This window comes from Rhinolophus sinicus, linkage group LG10 (genome assembly GCF_036562045.2).
Source record: "Rhinolophus sinicus isolate RSC01 linkage group LG10, ASM3656204v1, whole genome shotgun sequence".
Lineage (NCBI taxonomy): Eukaryota > Metazoa > Chordata > Mammalia > Chiroptera > Rhinolophidae > Rhinolophus > Rhinolophus sinicus.
The window spans coordinates 43,109,762-43,129,449 of NC_133759.1; the positions used below are offsets into that span (position 1 = coordinate 43,109,762).

The 19,688-nt window shown below is 44.6% G+C and overlaps 1 protein-coding gene across 1 annotated transcript in view; it reads right to left on the reverse strand.

The window, feature by feature from the left end:
• IRAK2 (interleukin 1 receptor associated kinase 2) overlaps nt 1-19,688 on the reverse strand; it is a 51,236-nt gene that overhangs the window by 9,408 nt on the left and 22,140 nt on the right. Inside the window, exons 3-9 of the mRNA XM_019732668.2 lie at nt 16,632-16,778; nt 9,824-9,912; nt 8,339-8,533; nt 8,191-8,255; nt 5,755-5,869; nt 4,149-4,258; nt 2,403-2,598 (exon numbers count right to left, since the gene is read on the reverse strand). Of these exons, the coding sequence (XP_019588227.2) occupies nt 2,403-2,598; nt 4,149-4,258; nt 5,755-5,869; nt 8,191-8,255; nt 8,339-8,533; nt 9,824-9,912; nt 16,632-16,778 (917 nt within the window). The remainder of the gene's footprint in view (nt 1-2,402; nt 2,599-4,148; nt 4,259-5,754; nt 5,870-8,190; nt 8,256-8,338; nt 8,534-9,823; nt 9,913-16,631; nt 16,779-19,688) is intronic.

Genomic DNA, 19,688 nt, shown 5'->3' on the forward strand with positions numbered 1-19,688 from the left:
TATATGCATACACATGCACATACACATATAATATATACACACGTATATAAATGTATATATATACATTACATATGTATACACATATATATCTATATATACATATATCTATATACACACATACATACACACACATCCTATATTTTAAAGATAATTTCATTTAAAAAACCCATCAGAAATGGCAAGCAAACACTGCTATGTCAACCTCAGGAAAGAAGGAATCCATTTGTAAATATTTATTCTATACAGAAAATCTCAGCAACATCAATAGCATATTTCATCCATAGAGACCTTCATTAACATCATTTGTTCGTTAATTTATCTGCTCACAAAAGGAGCACAGACCTGAGTCAGTGTAAGCCACCACAAAATTGACAAGCCATGATATGTGTCTTAGTAAATGGGAAATCTGCTTTGAACAGGAATTCTTCGCAGAGATAATAGCACGGAGGTTAAGGGCTTCTATAGTCAGACAGACCTGGGTTAAAATTCTGACTCTGTTCCTTACATGTGCAAGTGTTCTTTGGGCAAGTAACTAAAATGTGAGCCTGTGTCCTCATCTGGTAAATGGGGAACTAGTGGTTGTGAATATAAAGAGTCAGTACCCCACCCTTAGTGTCAAATCTCTCTCCTACAACCTCTCCAGAAGCAACTCATAATAGGTTCACATTTACTGCCAAGAATTCCTCACTCCCAGAGGAAGGGCTCCGAAGGTTAATAACAGACTGGCAGTGACCAGGAGGGGGCAGTAGAGGGCACTCCTGCAGCAAGTGGACAGGAGCCAATTGAAAAGGGACTCCCCCATCAGCTCCTGCCAGAAAAAGAGGGAGGATAAAGGGAAAATGAATAAACAAACATTTCCTCTGCCTCTTCCACACAATAAGCTCCGTGCAGGGCCTTTTACAGAGGTCCTTTAGTGCTCACCAAAAAACAAAAAAAAAACAAAAAAACACTGAGAAATGCAGTGTTCCCCATCTGAGGAATCAAAATTCAAAATCATATTGTCAGTCGGTGGCAGGGCTGAGAAAATGAGTGCAGGGAGCCAGTGGGCACTGAATGAATGAATGAATGAATGAGTGAGTGAATGAATGAATAAGTGAATGAATGAATGAATGAATGAATGAAAAAGCCAATTGTTACACCAAGAGCTGAGCTAAAATGTCAAGAGTAAACAGAAATCAGGAGTTTGGGTATGAAGGTGGGAATAATAAAAATAACCACTATAATAATAATCTTGATATGTGCAGGATACTATGCTAACCAGTTTATGTATATATTATCTTATTGATCTCCACATGTATCAGTACCCCCATTTTACAGAGAACAAAACTGAGGCCCAGAGTTATAGGTGATGTACCCTAGGTCATTTAAGCTCTACACTATAGTGTCTGGCAATCTGCAGGTTGAGTCCCAACAGGTCTTAAAAGAGCAGGAGCCTGGGCGAGCCCTGCTGAGCTTCGCTGAGCCACTCAGTGGGGCTGATGGGGCCAAGGAAACCAGCAGGGTCAAAGGGCTGGGAGACAGAAGAAAGCGGAATCTGACATGTGGAGATTGGGCTAGGGGCAGAAGGTGGCTTAGGGGAAGGGCACTAGTGGGGGAGGTAGATAGGAGACTGTGGTCAGAGAGAGGAAGTACAGAGTTCTCAAACCTATTTGGCCATGAACCTTTAAACACACCAAGCCTGTAGAGATCTCAAGGAATTTGTGTGCTGTAGAAACATACACTGGAGACTGCGCAGACCATGAGCTCCTGGGGGTGGTATTTATTTGAATTATATTTGCAGTCCACACAAATTCTACACACTGTAATGACAGACAGGATGGTGGTGAGGAGGGAGGTTGGGTGAGTAGATGGATACTGAATGGATGGGTGGCTATTGGATGGATGGATAGATGGATGGATGGATGGGTGTTGACTGGTTGGATAGATGACTGGAAAGATGGATGGACAGATGGACAAAACAGATAGATGAACAAACAAAGACAAATACAACTGGATAAATAGATGGCTGGCTGGATGGGAATCAGGAGACTATCTGTAGCCCACTAGAATCTGGACACTCATGAGTGCCTTTACTTGGAGGATTGGCAAACTTTTTCTGTAACAGGCTAGATAGTAAGTATTTCCAGCTTTGTCAACCACAAACCAAGTCTCTGTCACATAGTCTTCATTGTTTTTAAATTATTATCATTCAATCTTTTATAAATGTAAAAACTATTCTTAGTTCTAGGCCATACAAAATAGGCCATAGGCCAGTTTTGGCCTGTGGGCCATAGTTTGCCAACCCTTACTATATTTTGATGGGACATATCTATGAGCCTCTATGATAGCCTGTGCTTACAAAGGAGCTGTAGGAACGACAAATGAATATAGGCCCAAGTCTAAGCAGGGAAAGAAGGTCTTACTATTCCACAGCTGAAGATGTCCACTCGCTTTGTCAGCTGTCCCACTCTGATGAAATCTTCTGGCAGATATGCAGCTGAGGCTTGGAAAAGGTGGGTCTTCATCACAGTGTATTTTGATCTTTTGTTGACAGGACACATGTGAGCCATTGGATGGGCCAACATAGGGGTCAAGTTTTGGTCTAGCAAAACGTTGGAGCTGTGGAAAACAAAGCAGAAAGAAACTTCTCATTTGGGGCTGGACAAGAAGAGGTTGCCATGGAGACCTTTTTGGAAAATAACTTAGCAGTGAATACTGTCAGCGTTAGCAAGTTAGGGTCACTGAAGACCCTCAACATGGAGTTTCTGAGCCAATCCTGAGAGGAGAGCCCACTCCCACCAGCAAATGGGGAGGAGCTAAGATTAATCCTGCTGCCTCAGGAATGGCATTTGATGTGACCAAAGAGAGGCAGCTATCCTGATCCCCACAGACGTCCACCCTGGTCAACCTCAGCTTGGCCAAGCCCGTAAGTTGTGCCGGCTCAGTCCCTTCTAACGCTGTTCTGCCCCTGAGCTCTGGCCCAGCTGACTCAAGTCTAAATGCCAGCATCCTCTGGCACTGAACCTCCCCAGATCGTGGGGAATAAGAGAAATAAAAATATTCTTGGACCTAATCATCTAAACCGTGGGAGTGAACTCTCAAAAAGTACTGCAAAGTGGTAGGAAGGACAAAAACACTAAGCTACATGTGCAAAAATATTCAATGTAGAACTAATACCTCATAGTTTTTTTTCTTTAAGTATATACCAATTCTAATGTCCACTATTAGGAGTGTGTAAGTAAATTATGGGCAACCCCTGCAATGGAAGACTAAGAAGTCACCAAACATCATGACATGCAATATGGGGACATGTTTACCATGTTTAAATGAAGAGGGGGAGAGAATATAATTGGTAACCAGGTGACCATGCTACCTTAGAGCTAAGAATTCTGTGTGGGCAGGGGCGAAACAAGAAAGAGAAAAATAGAGGCCGGCTGGAGTCAAGGCAGTTAGCCAGGCCGACCTCTCATCTTTCCATTTCCTTTCTTGCTATTACAGTTGTTTGTGCGATCAAACAAGAATCAGGGGAGAGGACAGAGAAAAGGCTTCCCTTTGCCAAATAGAGAGAGGACCTTGGGGAAGTATGGGTCACACGGTTTTGAGCTCCATTTTGCCAAATCCTCTGGTATTTTCTGGACTCTCTCCCCCACGCTGCCAGTCCCCAGACAAAGACCTCTTGCTGTTGGATGTTTGGGAGCATGATACTGAGAGGCTGGGGTGCATGTCAGTCTGCAGGAAGCCTCCCTGACTCAAGTTGCTTTCACTAACAGGTACACAAGTGTATGTGTGGGGGGGGCGGGGGGGAGCAGGTCTCGGAGAAGACCCTGAGCACAGAGCTCAAAATCCCAGGGGGCTTGGCAGACATGGCCCAAACTCCAAGGACCAGGTGCAGACCATCTGGGTGGGAAGTAAATACATCAGGGTCGTGGGGTGCTTGCTGGTAACACACCAGCTCAGAAAGACAAACGTGGTGACAGGCAGGCAGGTCACGCTGACAGCAAGCAGAGACACAACCCAGAAATACTTCTTTCTGAGAGTATAACAAAAAAAGAAAGAGACTCAAGGGAGATGAGCTGGGGAGACAAGGCAAAAAGCGAGACAGAGGAAGAGGAAGGGGACCCAGGAATGTGTGCTGCCTCATCCCTGCAGCCTGAGCCCACCTCTCTCACCTCTTGATGTTGCTGTGGATGATATCCAGGCTGTGAAGGTGCCCCACAGCACGAAGCAGCCCTGAGAAGATGCTGATGCGCTGGGGCCAGAGGAGGGGGTCCAAGCCACCCTAAGAGAAAGAAAGGAGTTCTTAAAGCCCCATGGCAGGGTCCTGGGCTCCTGTCTCTCCAGCTCTTCATATCCTCTGCAACAGGGCTCGGCCAGGACGGTGTACTGGCAGGGTGCCAGTTTTGACACCCGACAGATCTAGGTGTACATCCTAGCTCAGAGAGACACTAGCTGTGTAACTTTGGAAAAGACACTCAACATCTCTGAGCCTTGGTTTCTTCAGATATAAAATGGAAATGTGAACCCCTATGCTTTAGGGTTGTAAGGATTTAAAGGAGCATATGGTAGGCCCGTAGCATAGTGCCGGCCACACATTGGGTGTTTGATAAACAGCAGCTATTTTAGTGGCAGCTCTAGAATTTTTCTCTAGGAGGGGCTGATGGGGAGAGGAGCTAGGGAGCTTGTATTGACACACCAGGGACGTGGGTCTTACACCCATTTTATGTGTTTGGAGAGACTTCACAGGGGCCGATGGGGATTGTGGCAGAGCGCAGCTAAAGTCCCCCCACTTCCCCAGGTGCTGCCACTATTTTCTAAGACTGAATTTCCAGACTAAATCACCCCATAGTTTTCAAGTCATGTCTTAGGTCCCACACCCTCTAAGAACTGGCCTTGTTAATAGATTTCTTCTCAAAAACTGAAATTTAAAGACACATGAATGTAGTTTAAACCACTGCCTGACACTTATCAGCTGTGTTCCTCTGAGCAAGCCACTTTGCCTCTCTGCGCCAGAGACTACTCTTTTGGAAAATGGAGAAAACCTCTTGGGTTGTGGCAAAGCCTGGAGGAGACATGTGTAAAGCCCTTGCACATAGTGAGAGGTCAGCAAAGCAAACATGAATAACTGCTTTGTCTGGTTCCACCCAAAAAAGCCATAATTCTGTTGTGGAGTAACTTTTTTTCCCCTCTGTTTGAGGATTTTATGAAAGGATGTTTGTTTTAAAAATTATAATTTTAATAGCTATTATAGTCACGTGGTATAATATGTGAAAGGTACAAAAGGATATGTAGTAAAAGCTTCCCTCCAGTCCTGCGCCACAGCTATCTAGTTCTCCTCCCCAAAGGCAGCCCAAGTACCAGTTTCTTGTATCTTTCCAGAGGTATATTCCATAAATACACAAGCAAACACACATACATTAGAATAGCATTTTTAAATAAAATTTTGCCTCCACTTTTCCATACTCTGTATCTCTTAGTGCTTTTCCTTGTCCTATTGCACTGGCTAGCACCCCCAGAACGATGTTGAATAAAATTAGTGCTATGGGACCCTTTGTCTTGATCTTGACTTAAATGAAATGCCTCTTGTCAAATAAATCTGTTATAGGTTTTTACCTGAAGATGTTTAGACAGATCTTATATATTCTGACCCAACTTTTCTTCTTGAAGGGCCTCTCTGGATAGCCCCTCTCCGCTCTGGTCATCTATAAGTCCTTAACCCTTGATTCTCTAACTGGTTGCTTCCTGGTCCTGCTCTCTGACCATGACCCAGCCCCTTACCTGATCTTGGAGTCTGTCTTGTAAAGACCCATTTGCCATGTAGGGGTAGATCAAGCCATAAAACTGTTTTCCAGTGCAGAAGCCCAGCAGAGGTAAGACGTTGGGGTGGCAGCATCTGAAATCAGGCATCGGTGCAGGGGTGAGGAGTCAGACAGAAGGAGTCATCAAAGGCTGCTCCACTTCCTTACCTCCCACCCCTCTTCTGCCCTCTCCACCACCCTAAGGGCCCAGCACCAGCATAGAAAGATGAAAATTGCCTGCCTTCAAGGAGCTGGAAGCAAGTTGCTTGAACTTATCCTGCTTCACTCCTCTGAAGCATGACACCTTAACCACCCCATCTTCTGGGGTGGTTAAGAGATTTAGAGATTAAGGAACTTGCCCAAGGTTACAACTAACAAGCAGTGAAGCCAGGATCAGTAGTTCTTTTCACTCCCAGAACTGGAGTTCCTCCCCGAAATCCCCTTCTGCTGGGCTCCAAGTCACCCGTCCCTCCTGACTCTCCTCCTACCTCTCTGACCACTCTTGGCCTTTTTCACCAAGACCCTCCTCCTTTACCTCCCTCTGAAACCTGAGTCTCCCCAGTTAGGCTCATCATCTTGACTTATAAGCTGCTCCGCCAGGTATCTCCCACTTCTATGAGGAATACTCTCAAATCTCATCTCCAGCCCCAGTGCTCTATATGAGCAGCCTAGACTCAACAAGCCCCAAACCCGCTTCTCCAGCCACAGTTACTGTCACAGTGAAGGGTACCACCATCCATCCAATTTCCTAGAAACCTCTTTACCTCCCCCATCTAACTAGTCACCATTCATTGTCATAAATAGCTTGCCAAACGTCCCTTTCCTTCCCCCCTCCTCTGCTTTGGGTCAGACCCTGATGGACTCTCGCCAGGACTGTTGTAATGGCCTACTGCCGGACCTCTCTGCCCTCCTCCACTCCCCCCAAGCCATCCTACTTCACACTTTTCATATCATTAGAGTTATTTACACTTCACTTTCCCCACCAGACTTCTGAAGTCAGGGACTCTGTATTCTTCACAGTCTGCACTTCCTAGAGCCAAGTTAAGGCCTTGACAACTCACATTTGCCAAATCAATGAATGAAGGAATGACTGCCAACTCCAGGAAGGCACTACGCCAAGGTGGAAAGGTATTAGACTTCCAGTTTCCACTAAATGTGTATGTGTATATAAGTATGTGTATGTATGTGTGCATTCATACATATGTATGAATAAAGATTAAAGAATATACCGAAATATTAATACAAAATATTAATTTGGAGATATTATAGGTGATTTTTATGTTTTTATTTGTAATTTTCTTTATTTCTTAAAATACTCTACAACTATCATGCATTACGTGCCCAACGCTGCATGTTGGCAGAGTTTCTCAGACAATGACTTGCAAAGGTTGAATGACAGCTGGTGTCAAGCATATGACAGGTGCCCAATATACATTTGTTAAGTTCATCAGTCAGTGATGGCAGAACCAGGACAAGTCCACAGGTCTCCAAACAGTCCTTCCCTTTTCTTTCCCAGTCCCCACCCAGCTCTATGACAGGGAGGCTCACTTCACTTTTCCAGCCTCAGTTTCCCCATCTATAAAATGAGCAGGTCTGAGGATGGCTTTTGAAGGTCCTTATTGCTCAAGATCAGAGGACAGCAAAATTTCTCTGTAAAAGCTAGACAGTAAATATTTTAGACTTCGCAGGCCATATGGTCTCTGTTGCAATTCCACAACTGTGCACTGTCACACAAAAGCAGCCACAGATAATACAGAAATAAATAAGCGTGGCTGTGTTCCAATAAAACTTTATTGAGGACACTGAAATTTGAATTTCTTATACTTTTCATGTATCATGAAATACTTTTTCTTTTTCTTTTTTTTTCAAACCATTCTTAGCTCTCAGGTCATATAAACACAGGCAGGGCCAGATTAAGCCTGAGGGTCATTTGCCAGATCCTGCTCTAGAGCACTAGGATTTTAAAATGGATTTGCCCTTAGAGTTGGTATCGGTAAGTGTCTGCCCATCTTAAAAAATGGCATAGGAAAAAAATAGGATAGAAACGTATTTCTTTCCTCCAGGATGAAAGCAGTTGAACCAAGTGAACCAAGGTTCTTTTATAATTCTAATCTATGCATATAGTCATTATATAGAAAAAGCATGGACTGTGCAGCCAGACCAATCTAGGTTTAAATTCCAGCTCTGTCACTTACTAGCTCTGTGATGTTGGACAAGACACTTAACTTCTCTGTGCCTCAATTTGACCATATGTAAAATAATGTGATAACAGTAGCTACATTATAGGGTTCTTGTGAGGATTAAATGGGTTTATACGTACAGAGTGCTTAAAACATGTTTGTCACATGTTTTAAGCTCTCCATAGGGTTAGCTGTCATCATTATTAAACAAAGTATTTTCCTAAGGGGAGGCTTACCTATGATAAATTTGTGTCTCTGCCTGGAAGAATTTTTCAACTGATCCTGGACCTGAGCAGGGCATCTGTGGGAAAAGACATTGAAAGGTGAAAACCCAGCCTCACCCGTGCAGCCTCCAGCCCCTACTAGAAACCAAGAAGTGCTCACTTCTCTGAGCTTCTTGATGACAAATGGTGTGCCGTGCCTTTGCCCTCTGTAGATGTCAGCAAAGGTCCCCTCGCTGATTTTGTGGGTTTGGTTGAAGTTATCGGTTGCCTGAATCACGTCCACCTCACTCCAGAAAAGGCTTTCTCCAGTTTGGCTCGGAAGTGTTTCCTGCTTAGGTATAGAGGTGCTGCAATCCTGGGGATTCAGAGAGAAGAGACAGAGATTCATACTGAATTAATATGGGACATGCTATTTCCCTACTCAAACGCGATTCTGTAATCCGAGCTCCAGAGCCTGCTTGACACCGTGTGTAAGCCTATGAAAAGCAGCTCTGTTTCAATAAAATCTCTTCTTAAAAATAGGTGTACATAAACTTAAGTTTGTGAAAGTTATATATACTCTAATAAACAGTTTTAAAAAATTGGGGGGGGGGGGAATTCCCTTAATCCCATTATCTACTTAACTGTTAGTAAAGCTTAGTGTATTTCTTCCCAACTAGATATGTAAGGATGTATTTAACAAATGGAAATCATGACACACACGTAGTTTTGGTATCTGCTGTTTTCATTTAATATGATACCATGGTCACGCTCCCAAGCTATTAAGTCCTCTTTGACAATGATTAATTTTCAAAGGTAATTAAAACCCTGTGGAAGTGACAGTCTCCTTTATGGGAGTGCTTCATTAACCAGACCCACGCAGAGCTAGCTGCTTCACCAGGCACCCTGCCCACGACACTTTTAGGGGTCCATAAAACTGTTTTAAAATCAGAAGAACAAAAATGAACTTTTAGAGTGGAAGAAGATGTTTTAATTTTTAATCTAGCTTGAATTACATTCATCTTTATATCAACGCAATCGTAAAATATAATTTTAATTTTTTTTTAAATGAAGGAAAGGGCCCATAAAGGCACAAATGCCTAAGACCCACAAAAGTCATATGTGGCCCTAGACCCAAGTCACTGAAAATTCAGGATAACTCAGACATATTTTCAGTTGAAAAAGGTTGGAGGGGAGGTGGTTTGTAAGCCAATGACAACCACAACCAATTTATTTTGAGGGGAAGGAAGATGCCAGTTATCATCTCTCATTTAAACACAAATAATGAAAAAGTTCATCAAAAAAGTGTATTCAGGGGGTGTCCGTATGGCTCAGTTGGTTAGAGGGGAGCTTTTGGTAACAAGGTTGCAGGTTCAATTCCCACATGGGATGGTGCACCCCCTACAACTAAGATTGAAAACGGCGACTGGACTTGGAGCTGAGCTGCGCCCTCCACAACTAGATTGAAGGACAACGACTTGGAGCTGATGGGCCCTGGAAAAACACACTGTTCCCCAATAGTCCCCAATAAAAAGACTATTCACTAAAGTGCACCAATCCCCCCCTCCCCCACCCCCGCCACCCAGCCCCAGCTTTATTGATGACCAGTACTTACAGTTTTAGAAGCTCAGAGTAATTTGAAATCACTAGTGGATGGGGGATTTACCTTTGAATCAGATGAAGCAGGAAGGCTGGTTTTTAAGGCAGGAGGGGCATCTTCAGGAGGCAGGAGGTTGGTTCTGGCTGGAACGGGCCCTGGAAAGGAGAGACTGTGGGTCAGGAAGTGGCCGGCTGGAGGCAGGCAGGAGGAGCTCGGTCAGTCCCCAGACCAAGCCAGTCTCTGATTCATTCCACAAACACTTATTGTCCATAATGACAGCTGCCATATCTTGATACCCCCAGGTACCACCCAACGCACTTCTCATGCCATTACCTAAATGAATCCTTATGACAGCCCTAGGGATTGGTCCCATAAATGATCCCCATTTGGTCAGTAGATCAACAGAGTTACTAGAGGTGGTCACCTGCCCAGGGCCACACAGTAAGTGGCAGTACCAGCCTTCAAATGGAATGCATCTGTGTGACATCCAACCCCTACATTGTCCCACTTCCCTTGCAAAGAGCAGAGAAAAACTCAGAGGAAAATTAGCTATGAAGCCTGCCTTCCAGAAACCTCCACCATGGTAGGAATGGCAATAACCAGCCTCTGAGGTCAGAGGCAGGAGAGGCCGGCCAGGGGGGCTGGGATATCCAGGAAGGTTTCAGAGTTGAAAGAGCATTTGAGCTGGGCTTGAAAGATGGGGAAACATTTCCAACAAGTAGATATGAGGTAGGAGGGCACCAGACCATGGGGAGGTATGACAGTGGGAAAGCATCATGCCAGAGACTGTTCTAAATGCCTCACTTGGGGGCCGGCCTGGTGGCTCAGGCGGTTGGAGCTCCGTGCTTCTAACGCTGAAGGCTGCTGGTTCGATTCCCACATGGGCCAGTGCCAGATGACTCGGTTGAAGCGCAGGCTCTCAACCACAAGTTTGCCAGTTTGACTCCTTGACTCCCTCAAGGGATTGGGGACTGCTCCCCCCGCAACTAAGATTGAACATGGCACCTTGATCTGAGCTGCTGCTGAGCTCCCAGATGGCTCAGTTGGTAGGAACCCATCCTCTCAACCACAAGGTTGCTGGTTCGACTCCTCGACTCCCACAAGGGATGGTGGGCTGCGCCCTCTGCAACTAACAGCAGCAATTGGACCTGGAGCTGAGCTGCGCCCTCCACAATTACAATTGAAAGGACAACTTGACTTGGAAAAGTCCCAGAAGTACACACTGTTCCCAATAAAGTCCTGTTCCCCTTCCCCAATGAAATCTTTAAAAATAAATAACATAAATAAATTAAATAAATAAATAAATAAATAATCAATAAATGCCTCACTTAACCCTCATTTAACCTCCACCACAGTCCTAGGAGGTAGGTACCACTATCCTCTACTTGTTACAGAGGGTGAAACTGAGGCCTCTGAGTAATTGGGGGCCGGCCCTTCCAAGGGAAGCTGACCTCAGGGTTGCTGGCCACATTCACCAGCTTCCCGTACGTATTTCTGGTTTATGACATCAGGAAAGGAGTGATTAATCTGGAACGTCGGCCACACACATTAAAAAAAAATTCAGAAGGCTGAAAATAGTACCAGGATGAATCAGCCCTGCTAAACTATTGATCCAGGCAGCTGATAAAACAAGTCACCTGGAACAAAACCTGAGGCTCTTTCGTCCGCCACGGAGCCCAACAGAAGAGGCATCCTAAACCTCTCTCCCTGGGTCTGCTCCCGCTCCTAGAGTTGTTAGGAGTTTTTTGTTTTTGTTTTTCACATTTTTCAGCATTAGGTATATTTGAAAGAACTAAATTTGAGAAGGTACCATGTTTGCACACCCACAGTGTATCAGAGAACGTGAGCACGGAGCACTAAACACACACACACACCGGAGCACATACGTGCTCTCAGTCCATCAGTGCACTCGAACTGTAAACTGAGCTTTGGGGTAAGAGCTATAGCTCAGACTCCAGAAGTAAACTTTTGCCGAACAAACAAATTATTTAATAAATCCAGAATGAAAAATAGAATAAATAACATCAGCAACGTGCCGCAGACCAGCTGCTGGCAGCATAACTGACCTAGAGCCCTGCTGCTCACGCAGATCCATGCCCACATCTGCACCCAGGCCACGCTTCCCACAGGCTGCTCCCCACCCCCCACAGGGCATGCGTGCAGAGGGGAGCCTCAGGGGAGAGCCAGGACTCTGATGGGGACCCCAGTCTTTTCAAGGACACCCACTAGCCTGCCTTTGACTGTAGGCAGGCAGTACCCTCCCACCCGCCTTCCCACCCTCTTTCCTTCCCTGGGGTCCAAAGGTGCCCCCAGCCTTGCCTAGCTCTCTCCCCATTTTCTCTCAGGCATTTGTCCTGTGAAAATCTTTGCATGTTCATCGTGGCTTCTGGAGTACAGGCCCCCACTGGCCCACGGGTGCAGGGACCCCACCTTGCAGAAAGACGTCCTGTCACTGCCACCCCTGTGATGAAACCTCTGCCCCTGCCCTGCCTTCTCTTGACCTTGGCCCAGTACCCTGGGCCTATGTCCCCCAAACTGTGGTCACGTTCATCCACCTCCTAGATGTTGGCTATGTCTCTGTGCTGCCTCACTATGAGTTACTTGATGTTTTTCTTTCAATCCACTTTAACTCACATAAGTATGCATTTGGCCTTGAAATCCCTAGGTTTCTGTACATGGGATGTATATTTTTTCTAACGTCCATGTTCTCATGTACCACTGGGGACACAGGCTCCACACCCCGAGAACACTGCTCCAGGCCAACTCGATCTCCCTCCTGCTTCTTTCCTCGAGTGCTGTGCCGCCCCCGCTCCCTGGCCGAGTGCTCGCATCAGAGCAGGGCTGCACAATGGCCCCTGTCCTCTCCAAGGTCACTGCTGACCTCACACAGCCAGGACTTGTGATCTGACTGGATGCTTGGGGTTCACTCTGGGGGCTATACCAGGTCCCTTGGGTTGGGAGGATCACTGAGGTCTACTCTTGTGACAAATGAGAGCTACTAGTAGTAGTTGGAGGAGTGGTTGAGTCTATTTATTCCTGTGGTTTTGGAAAAAAATAAAAGGAATGAGGTTTGGGCCACTACTGCAAGGCTGATACATCAGATAACAACGAGCCCTTGCTTTGCCAAATCTCATGGAAGAACTGGGTCAGGGAAGACACTGGGCTACATAAGGGTCATTTCCAAAACACCAAGAGTTAACCCTTCGTGTACCCAAACTACTAAAAAAAAAAAATTCCCATGAAAATCTTTCTAGAATATCTGCTTTCCCAAGCAGAATACCTCCAATCTCGCTCTGCTGTGTTGCATCACTGGGGGCCTGAGCACAGAACGTGTGGTGGTGCTGCGTCTCGTTTGGGGTTCCCTGTACCCTGCCTAGTGGCTGGCAGTGGATCTGCCTCTGCAGCTTCCCAGTCTCCTTTCTGTTTATCAGACACAACTGGGCTCAAGTCCTGGCTCCATCTTTACTAAAGATTTGACCTTGGGTGAGTTATGCTTCATTTCTCTAGCTTTCTCAAATGCAAAAAAAGTAATAATAGTCCATTCCTTATAGAGCTCTTGTCCAGATTAAAAGAGATGACAGTTATAAAGCACAAAGATCAGTCTCTGGTACACATGGAACACCACGGCTGGTAAAACTATGTGTAGAATAAGAATAAACAGGTTCTGACTGACAGCCCAAGGGCCTCTCCCATAGCTAAGGCTCTGTATAGTTATTGCAGCTACTCAGAGGCCTTTCATCTGAATTCTAGCTTTGAGAATCTGTTTAATGAGGTGCTCAGAGTCTGTCCATGGCTCACCTGCTCATCTGTTTTCCTCCTCCATGTCTCTCCCCAACTTCCTCCCCACCTACTGCAAGGGGGTCAGTATGTATACACAGGGGTTACTATGTGAGCTCTGGGCAACCCACCTGAGCTGAATCCTGGCCCCACCACTCGTTCAGCCAGGAAGCTCTGGCAGGTCATGCATCCTTCCCTAGCTGTCAAAGTGGGTATCACGAGCCCCCGCCTCTCTGGTTGTCAGGGTGACTTGTGAGGCCCTGACTAGGAGCTTCTGGCCCAGTGTCTCCTGCACGCAGGCAGCCGCTGTTCCCACCGCAGCCCCCACTGCCCCCACATTCTCCACTCCTACAAGATAATCAATCAGCTTGAACTTTGGAGGTTTTCCCAAGAGAAGACAGACTTTGGGTTATTTGATGAAATTAATGATTACTCTCTTACGTTCAATTTAGAGAAAGACAACCGACTTCCTGTTTCTGTCTACAGATTGTATGTATCATCTCAATCTGCCAAGGCACAAGAGCTTCTCAGGGCCATTCAAGAAAATGAATGGAACTGGAAGCGGGGGTGGAGGCGGAAGAAGGGGAGGAAAAAAAAATAAAAAAGAAAGTGAACGGTATATTCACTTTGTGAGGGGTGTAAATGTCTAACTATTACATTGTTTTGTACGCCTGAAACTAATTTTTAAAATGTATCCTAAAAATCTACAAAAAAGAAAAAAAGAAGGGAAGACTAAGTCCCCTTCGTTTGAGTATGGGCTGGACTTAATGACATCCTTCTAATGATTAGAATGAGGCAGAAGAGTTGTACGACTTCAGAGACTGGGTCGTAAAAGACAGGGTAATTTATTATGTAGCAAGAGATAACCAATACACTGGTATAAATTTATTTCCAACTTAGCCTTTGTATAAACTTTCTTTTTTTATTAGGTTTTAGCTGCTTCTATTTCTTTCTTCATATAGCAAATTCTATTATCAGAACATCAATGTAATCCTGTCCTTATGTTTTTTTCAATATTGATGCCATTTTTTAATGTCATCACTGTTGTTCCTGAATTTATCGAGACAAATTATTCTTTTAAGTAAGATAATGACTATGGCTTTAAATGTGTATAATGTATCATGCTAAAATATTTTCTTCTGTTACTATCTTTCTAAGGTGTCATGTGTAACAAAATGAATACATATTAATTTTGAAAAGTTACTTTTAGAATCTACAATAATGTTATAAAGTATTAGACAGTAGAATCTCTAAAGACAAAATCTTATTTCAACCTTGAGTTTCATATTTAACTTTTGCTTCTATTTCAATTAAATTATACAATCCATTAAAAAAAAGAAAAAGAAAAGAAAGTGAACAGTACAAAGGCTGGCAGAGACATATGACGCTTGTTTTTGCAGTCACTTAGATAAGGAACATCAGAAGAAGAAACTACACCTGTAACCTCCTCCATCCTGACCAGCACACACCTAGAATTTCCCTATTTGATTATTGTGTTTCCCGTTGGCCATCAACCAGTATCACGTTTGCTTTAGGACTATTTCCCCTTATCTTTAATTGCTGATCAAAGTTCTGCATTGTTTTTTTCTTTAGCTACAGGAAATAATTCAGACCTTTTGAGCTAGAATTAGTTTTCCAGACTCAACCTATATGGGGTGTCTGGAATGTTCCTAACATCAGCTAACATTGAATGAGCACTTGTACATGGTGGCAGCCCTGAGGTGTATGATTCCTTATCACAAAGTGACGACATATATTTTATCATGATGCCCATTTTATAGATGAAGAAACTGAGGCACAGAAAGGCTAAGGAATTCTGCTAAAAAGTGGCAGAGGTGGGATTCCAATGCAGGTCTGTCTAATGCAAAGCCTGTGCATGCTCTCCTCAGCTGTGCTGACCTTGGCTTCAGGATCTACACTGCTGAACTGAGAGTTTGTGGATTTGGGATCCTTGGCTCACCACTCAGGAGGCTGCAGGAGAGTGGAAGGGAGGCTCCAAGGGAGAGGTGATCAGAATGGAGATGTGGGCATGAGTGGCAATTCCCCTTGGAGAAGTCATCTGCTGGTTGAGTCCTTCCATCGTTTGGCAAACTGTCCCTGCACCCTTTCCTGGGCACGAGGGGATGGAGACAAATCTGAAGTGGTCTGAAAGGCTTTGGAATAGTGGAGTATGCAGGGGCTAGGGACACAGCGTTCAAATCACACTGCTCAGATGCTACTTCCTACTCAGGTGACCTTGAGCAAATCATTTTCCCATTTGGTGCATCAGGTGCCATAGAACAAAGCAGCATATCTGTGACTGGCAAAGAGAAGGACGATGGGAGGCAGGGAGCACCCCTCAGCACCCCACTGCATGACTGTGAGGGCCAGGCCCGGGACAAACCACAGGCCTGTGGAGAGCAGACAGAAAGGTCATCAGGCTCCCAGCGCAGAGCCTGCAATGGGGACTTGGGAAACCACAGGTAAAATACCTGGGCCCACTCTGGGTAGTGAACACACAATGGGATTTACAGATGATGTAATTGTATACCTGAAATCTATGTAATTTTACTAACAATTGTCACCCCAATAAATTAAAAAAGAAAAAGAAAGAAAGAAAAAAAAATACCTGGGCCCGTGCTATGACCCTGGGAGGCTGTTCAGCCTCTCTGGGCTTCAGTTTTCTCATCTGTAGAATGGGGATAATCACAATCCCTAACTCATACAGCTAACTGAGGATGAAATAAGTCAGCATCTTTGCAGTGCTTAGGTCAGTGTCTGGCACACAGAAAGCCTTCATTCACTGAGTTATTTCTTCCTTTCTATAAAAACAGTATCACATGATACATATTATTTTATGACTTTTTTCACTCTTTAACTCAGTACATTGTAAGCATGTTTCCATGAAAGTATATACATCCAAATCACTGTTAACAGTACTGTTATGTTAATAGTATGTTAACAGTGTTGTTGTTACAACCTTCTGTCATTAACTTTACCACCCCCACTGTTGTTTCTAACTTTTTGCTTTATATGCTGAGCTGAATATCCTTATAGATACATCATTTCCTTAAATAAATTTCCTTTAAATAAAAAAATGAAATTTAATTAAGAATACCTGAGCCGAGAACAGTAGCTGGCCTCACAAGCTGCTCCTTTGTCGGTTCATCCTTGGTGTTTCTTACAGAAGCTGCCAAGGGCCTTCCTGGCTTCACAGCATCTGGGAAGTCCGGGATGGAAGATTTGATTTCAGGAACTGGTTTCCCTGAAACAAGGTGGAAAGAAAGAAAGTTATCATTCAGTGAAGTGGGGTAGCCGTCCAGAGGCTGGGTCTAGAAGCCAGAGACCTAGAGACCTGAGCTCTAGTCCAGGCTCTGCTTTGAATTCAGTGTGCGCCCTGGAGAGTTCTTTCCCTCTGTGGGCCTTGGTCTCCCCAGCTGTAAAACGCAGTGGTTAGACGTGACAATCGCTTGTGATCAGTCCAGCTCTGACATTCTCAGTCAGACACACTTGGCTTCTTAGCCTACTAGCTGTGTGACCTTACACAAGTCACCTTCCTTCTCAGGGCCTGTTTCTTCACATCTAAAAGGGAGATGATAATCATGAAAATATCTGCTTGCCGGTTTATAGGCTGTGGGGAGGGGGGATATGAGAGCACAGACATGAAAGAGCCCATAAACGATACATTTCCCTGAACATGTGGGGCAATGAGAGACATCCATCCTGCTAAGTCCCTCGTGGAGCCCCTAAATATAGAAGTTCTGGCAGTCCTACAGCTTCCCCTTCCACAAGCAGTGGAAACATATGTCTCCTTCCCCATTTTATATATAGGAACGCTGAAAACAGTAGCTATGTCAACTGAGTGGCAACTGTGCCAGACCCAGGTCCAGCTTGGCATACATCAAAGCCTCACAAGGACTTTTCATTTCGTCCCTGTTAGCGATGGGGAAACTGAGGCCTGAGCAGATTAAATGATTTGCCCAAGATCGCAAAGCCTGAGCAGGCAGGACTGGCCAAAAAAGCGTGGGTGAAGGTCACCTGCCTTCACGAGAGTAATCACTTCCCCTTTGTACGGATTTGTAAAACCCCAAAGGTGTTTCACAAACACCTACTCCACCTCTCACTTCTCAGCGACAGCTCTATGTGAAGCAGCTTTCTCCACCTCGTATCATCTCTCACCGCCTCCAGCTCCTAGTTCTCCTCTCCAGGCCACATCTTACCAAAATACAGCCCTGGCCTCAGCAGTTCCCTGCTGAAAGCCTTTCTGACTTCCCATTGTCCAGATAAACAGCACCCCCTTCACCTGACTTTTTATATCCCTGGCTTGCCTCCCAGATCAAATCCAAATTCTACTGTCCTGCATTCAAGGCCCTGCACCCCCTGGTGGTTGGAGGTGGACCCATATTTGAAAACCAAAACAGTGGGGACACCGAAGTCCTGGGGAAGGCCACCGGCCTGCAAACTCTTACACGTGCATCACATGGAGCTGAGACAAACCGTCTCCAACCTTTGAGTCCCAGTAGCATTCATCCCAACAGATAAACTGTGTCTCTGCAAACAAAACTGATCATTACAATGGGGCCGACGCTTTCAAACTCAAGCTCTGGGACTTGAACAGTAGTAATAATGCCTAAACACATGGCACCACAGTTGCATGGCACTATGCGGATGATTTGATGTTCACGACAATCTCAGGTGGGTAACAAGTATCTGTAGTTCATTTTTGAGCACCCTGAGACTCTCAGAGACGACATGATTTGTCCCTGAGTCAAACAGCTGGTAAGATTTAAACCTGGGGCTGCTTTCACTGTCCCCACCATCTGGCTAGGGCAGATGGCACTGCCCCGGGCCCCACCTGCAGAAAAGCAGGAAAACGGGGCGGGAACCTGTGAAGAAAGGCTAGAGGGAATGCAAGGAAGTAACAAGGAGGCTGAATGGGGGGACAACAGGTGACTTTCTCCTTTACTGTCACTGGTATATTATTCTCTTAAGTAAAACTGTCTTATAAAAGAAGCGACAGAGCTTAGCTGTTTAGAGTTCAGGGTCTGGATGGAAACCAGCTCTTTCACTTGCCAGCTGTGTTTACTCTGGATGACTTTCATGAGAACTAAGGGAGACCGCGCAAGGAAACTGCTCAGCTCAAAACACAGCGGCTTCATTATTGCTACTGTTGTTCTGTTTTTAAAATACTGGTTAACAGCCACCTATTAAGTATAAAGAGAACAGGATGCGAGTCATTGTTTTCATTTAACACAACTCTTTGTGTTGTTTATACTTTGAATTGTTTATACTTTCTTTTTTAGTTTTATTATATTTCTTTAATGATGGTAAAATACACGTAACATAAAATTTACCAATTAACCATTTTTAAGTGCACAGCTCAGTGGCATTAAGCACATTCAACTGTTGTACAACCATTACCACCATCCAACTCCAGAGCTTTTCAGTTTCCCAAATCGAAACTCTGTCCCCATTAAACAAGAACGACCCATTCACACTCCCTCCAGCCCTTGGCTATCACCAGCCTACTTTCTGTCTCTATGAATTTGACTACTCATGTACATTTTTTAACTTGTGTGTTTTTTACACTTCAATAGTAACTAAAAAGATGTTATGTGTATATGCGTTGACATGGAAAGGTGTTCATATACTGAGTGACAAAAAACGGACATAGGCGTATGTTACTAGCTTTTGTAAAATATGTGTAAAAGTATAGAAGACATCTATATATGAAGAGAAAAAGAACCTGAAGAATATACACAAAATGTTAACTGATTATTTCTGGGTGGTGTGGTTATCAGTGATTTTATATTGTAGGCTGAGCAAGGGGGGTTGTTTTTCAGTTTATTCACACTGTAGAATTTTTCAACAATGATAGTGCATTCATTGCACAATAAAGTATGTTTCTTAAGGGAAAAAAATCAGTAAGCAAGCTAAACTAATAACTAGGACTGAGCCTTCCCAACTAGAGTGAATAAGGAGCCGTTTGCCCTGGGAAATCCATCTGGCCCAGATTAGTAAGGAAGCGATCACTAGATTCAGATGTAACTCACTTCTGGCTTTTGCCACCAGCTATCTCAGACGTGGACTTGATATTTAGCAAGGAAGGAAACTGAGACTCGAGGAGGTGAGGAGACGTGCCTGAGAAAGACGGTGAAAGAAAGGGGCACTGAGG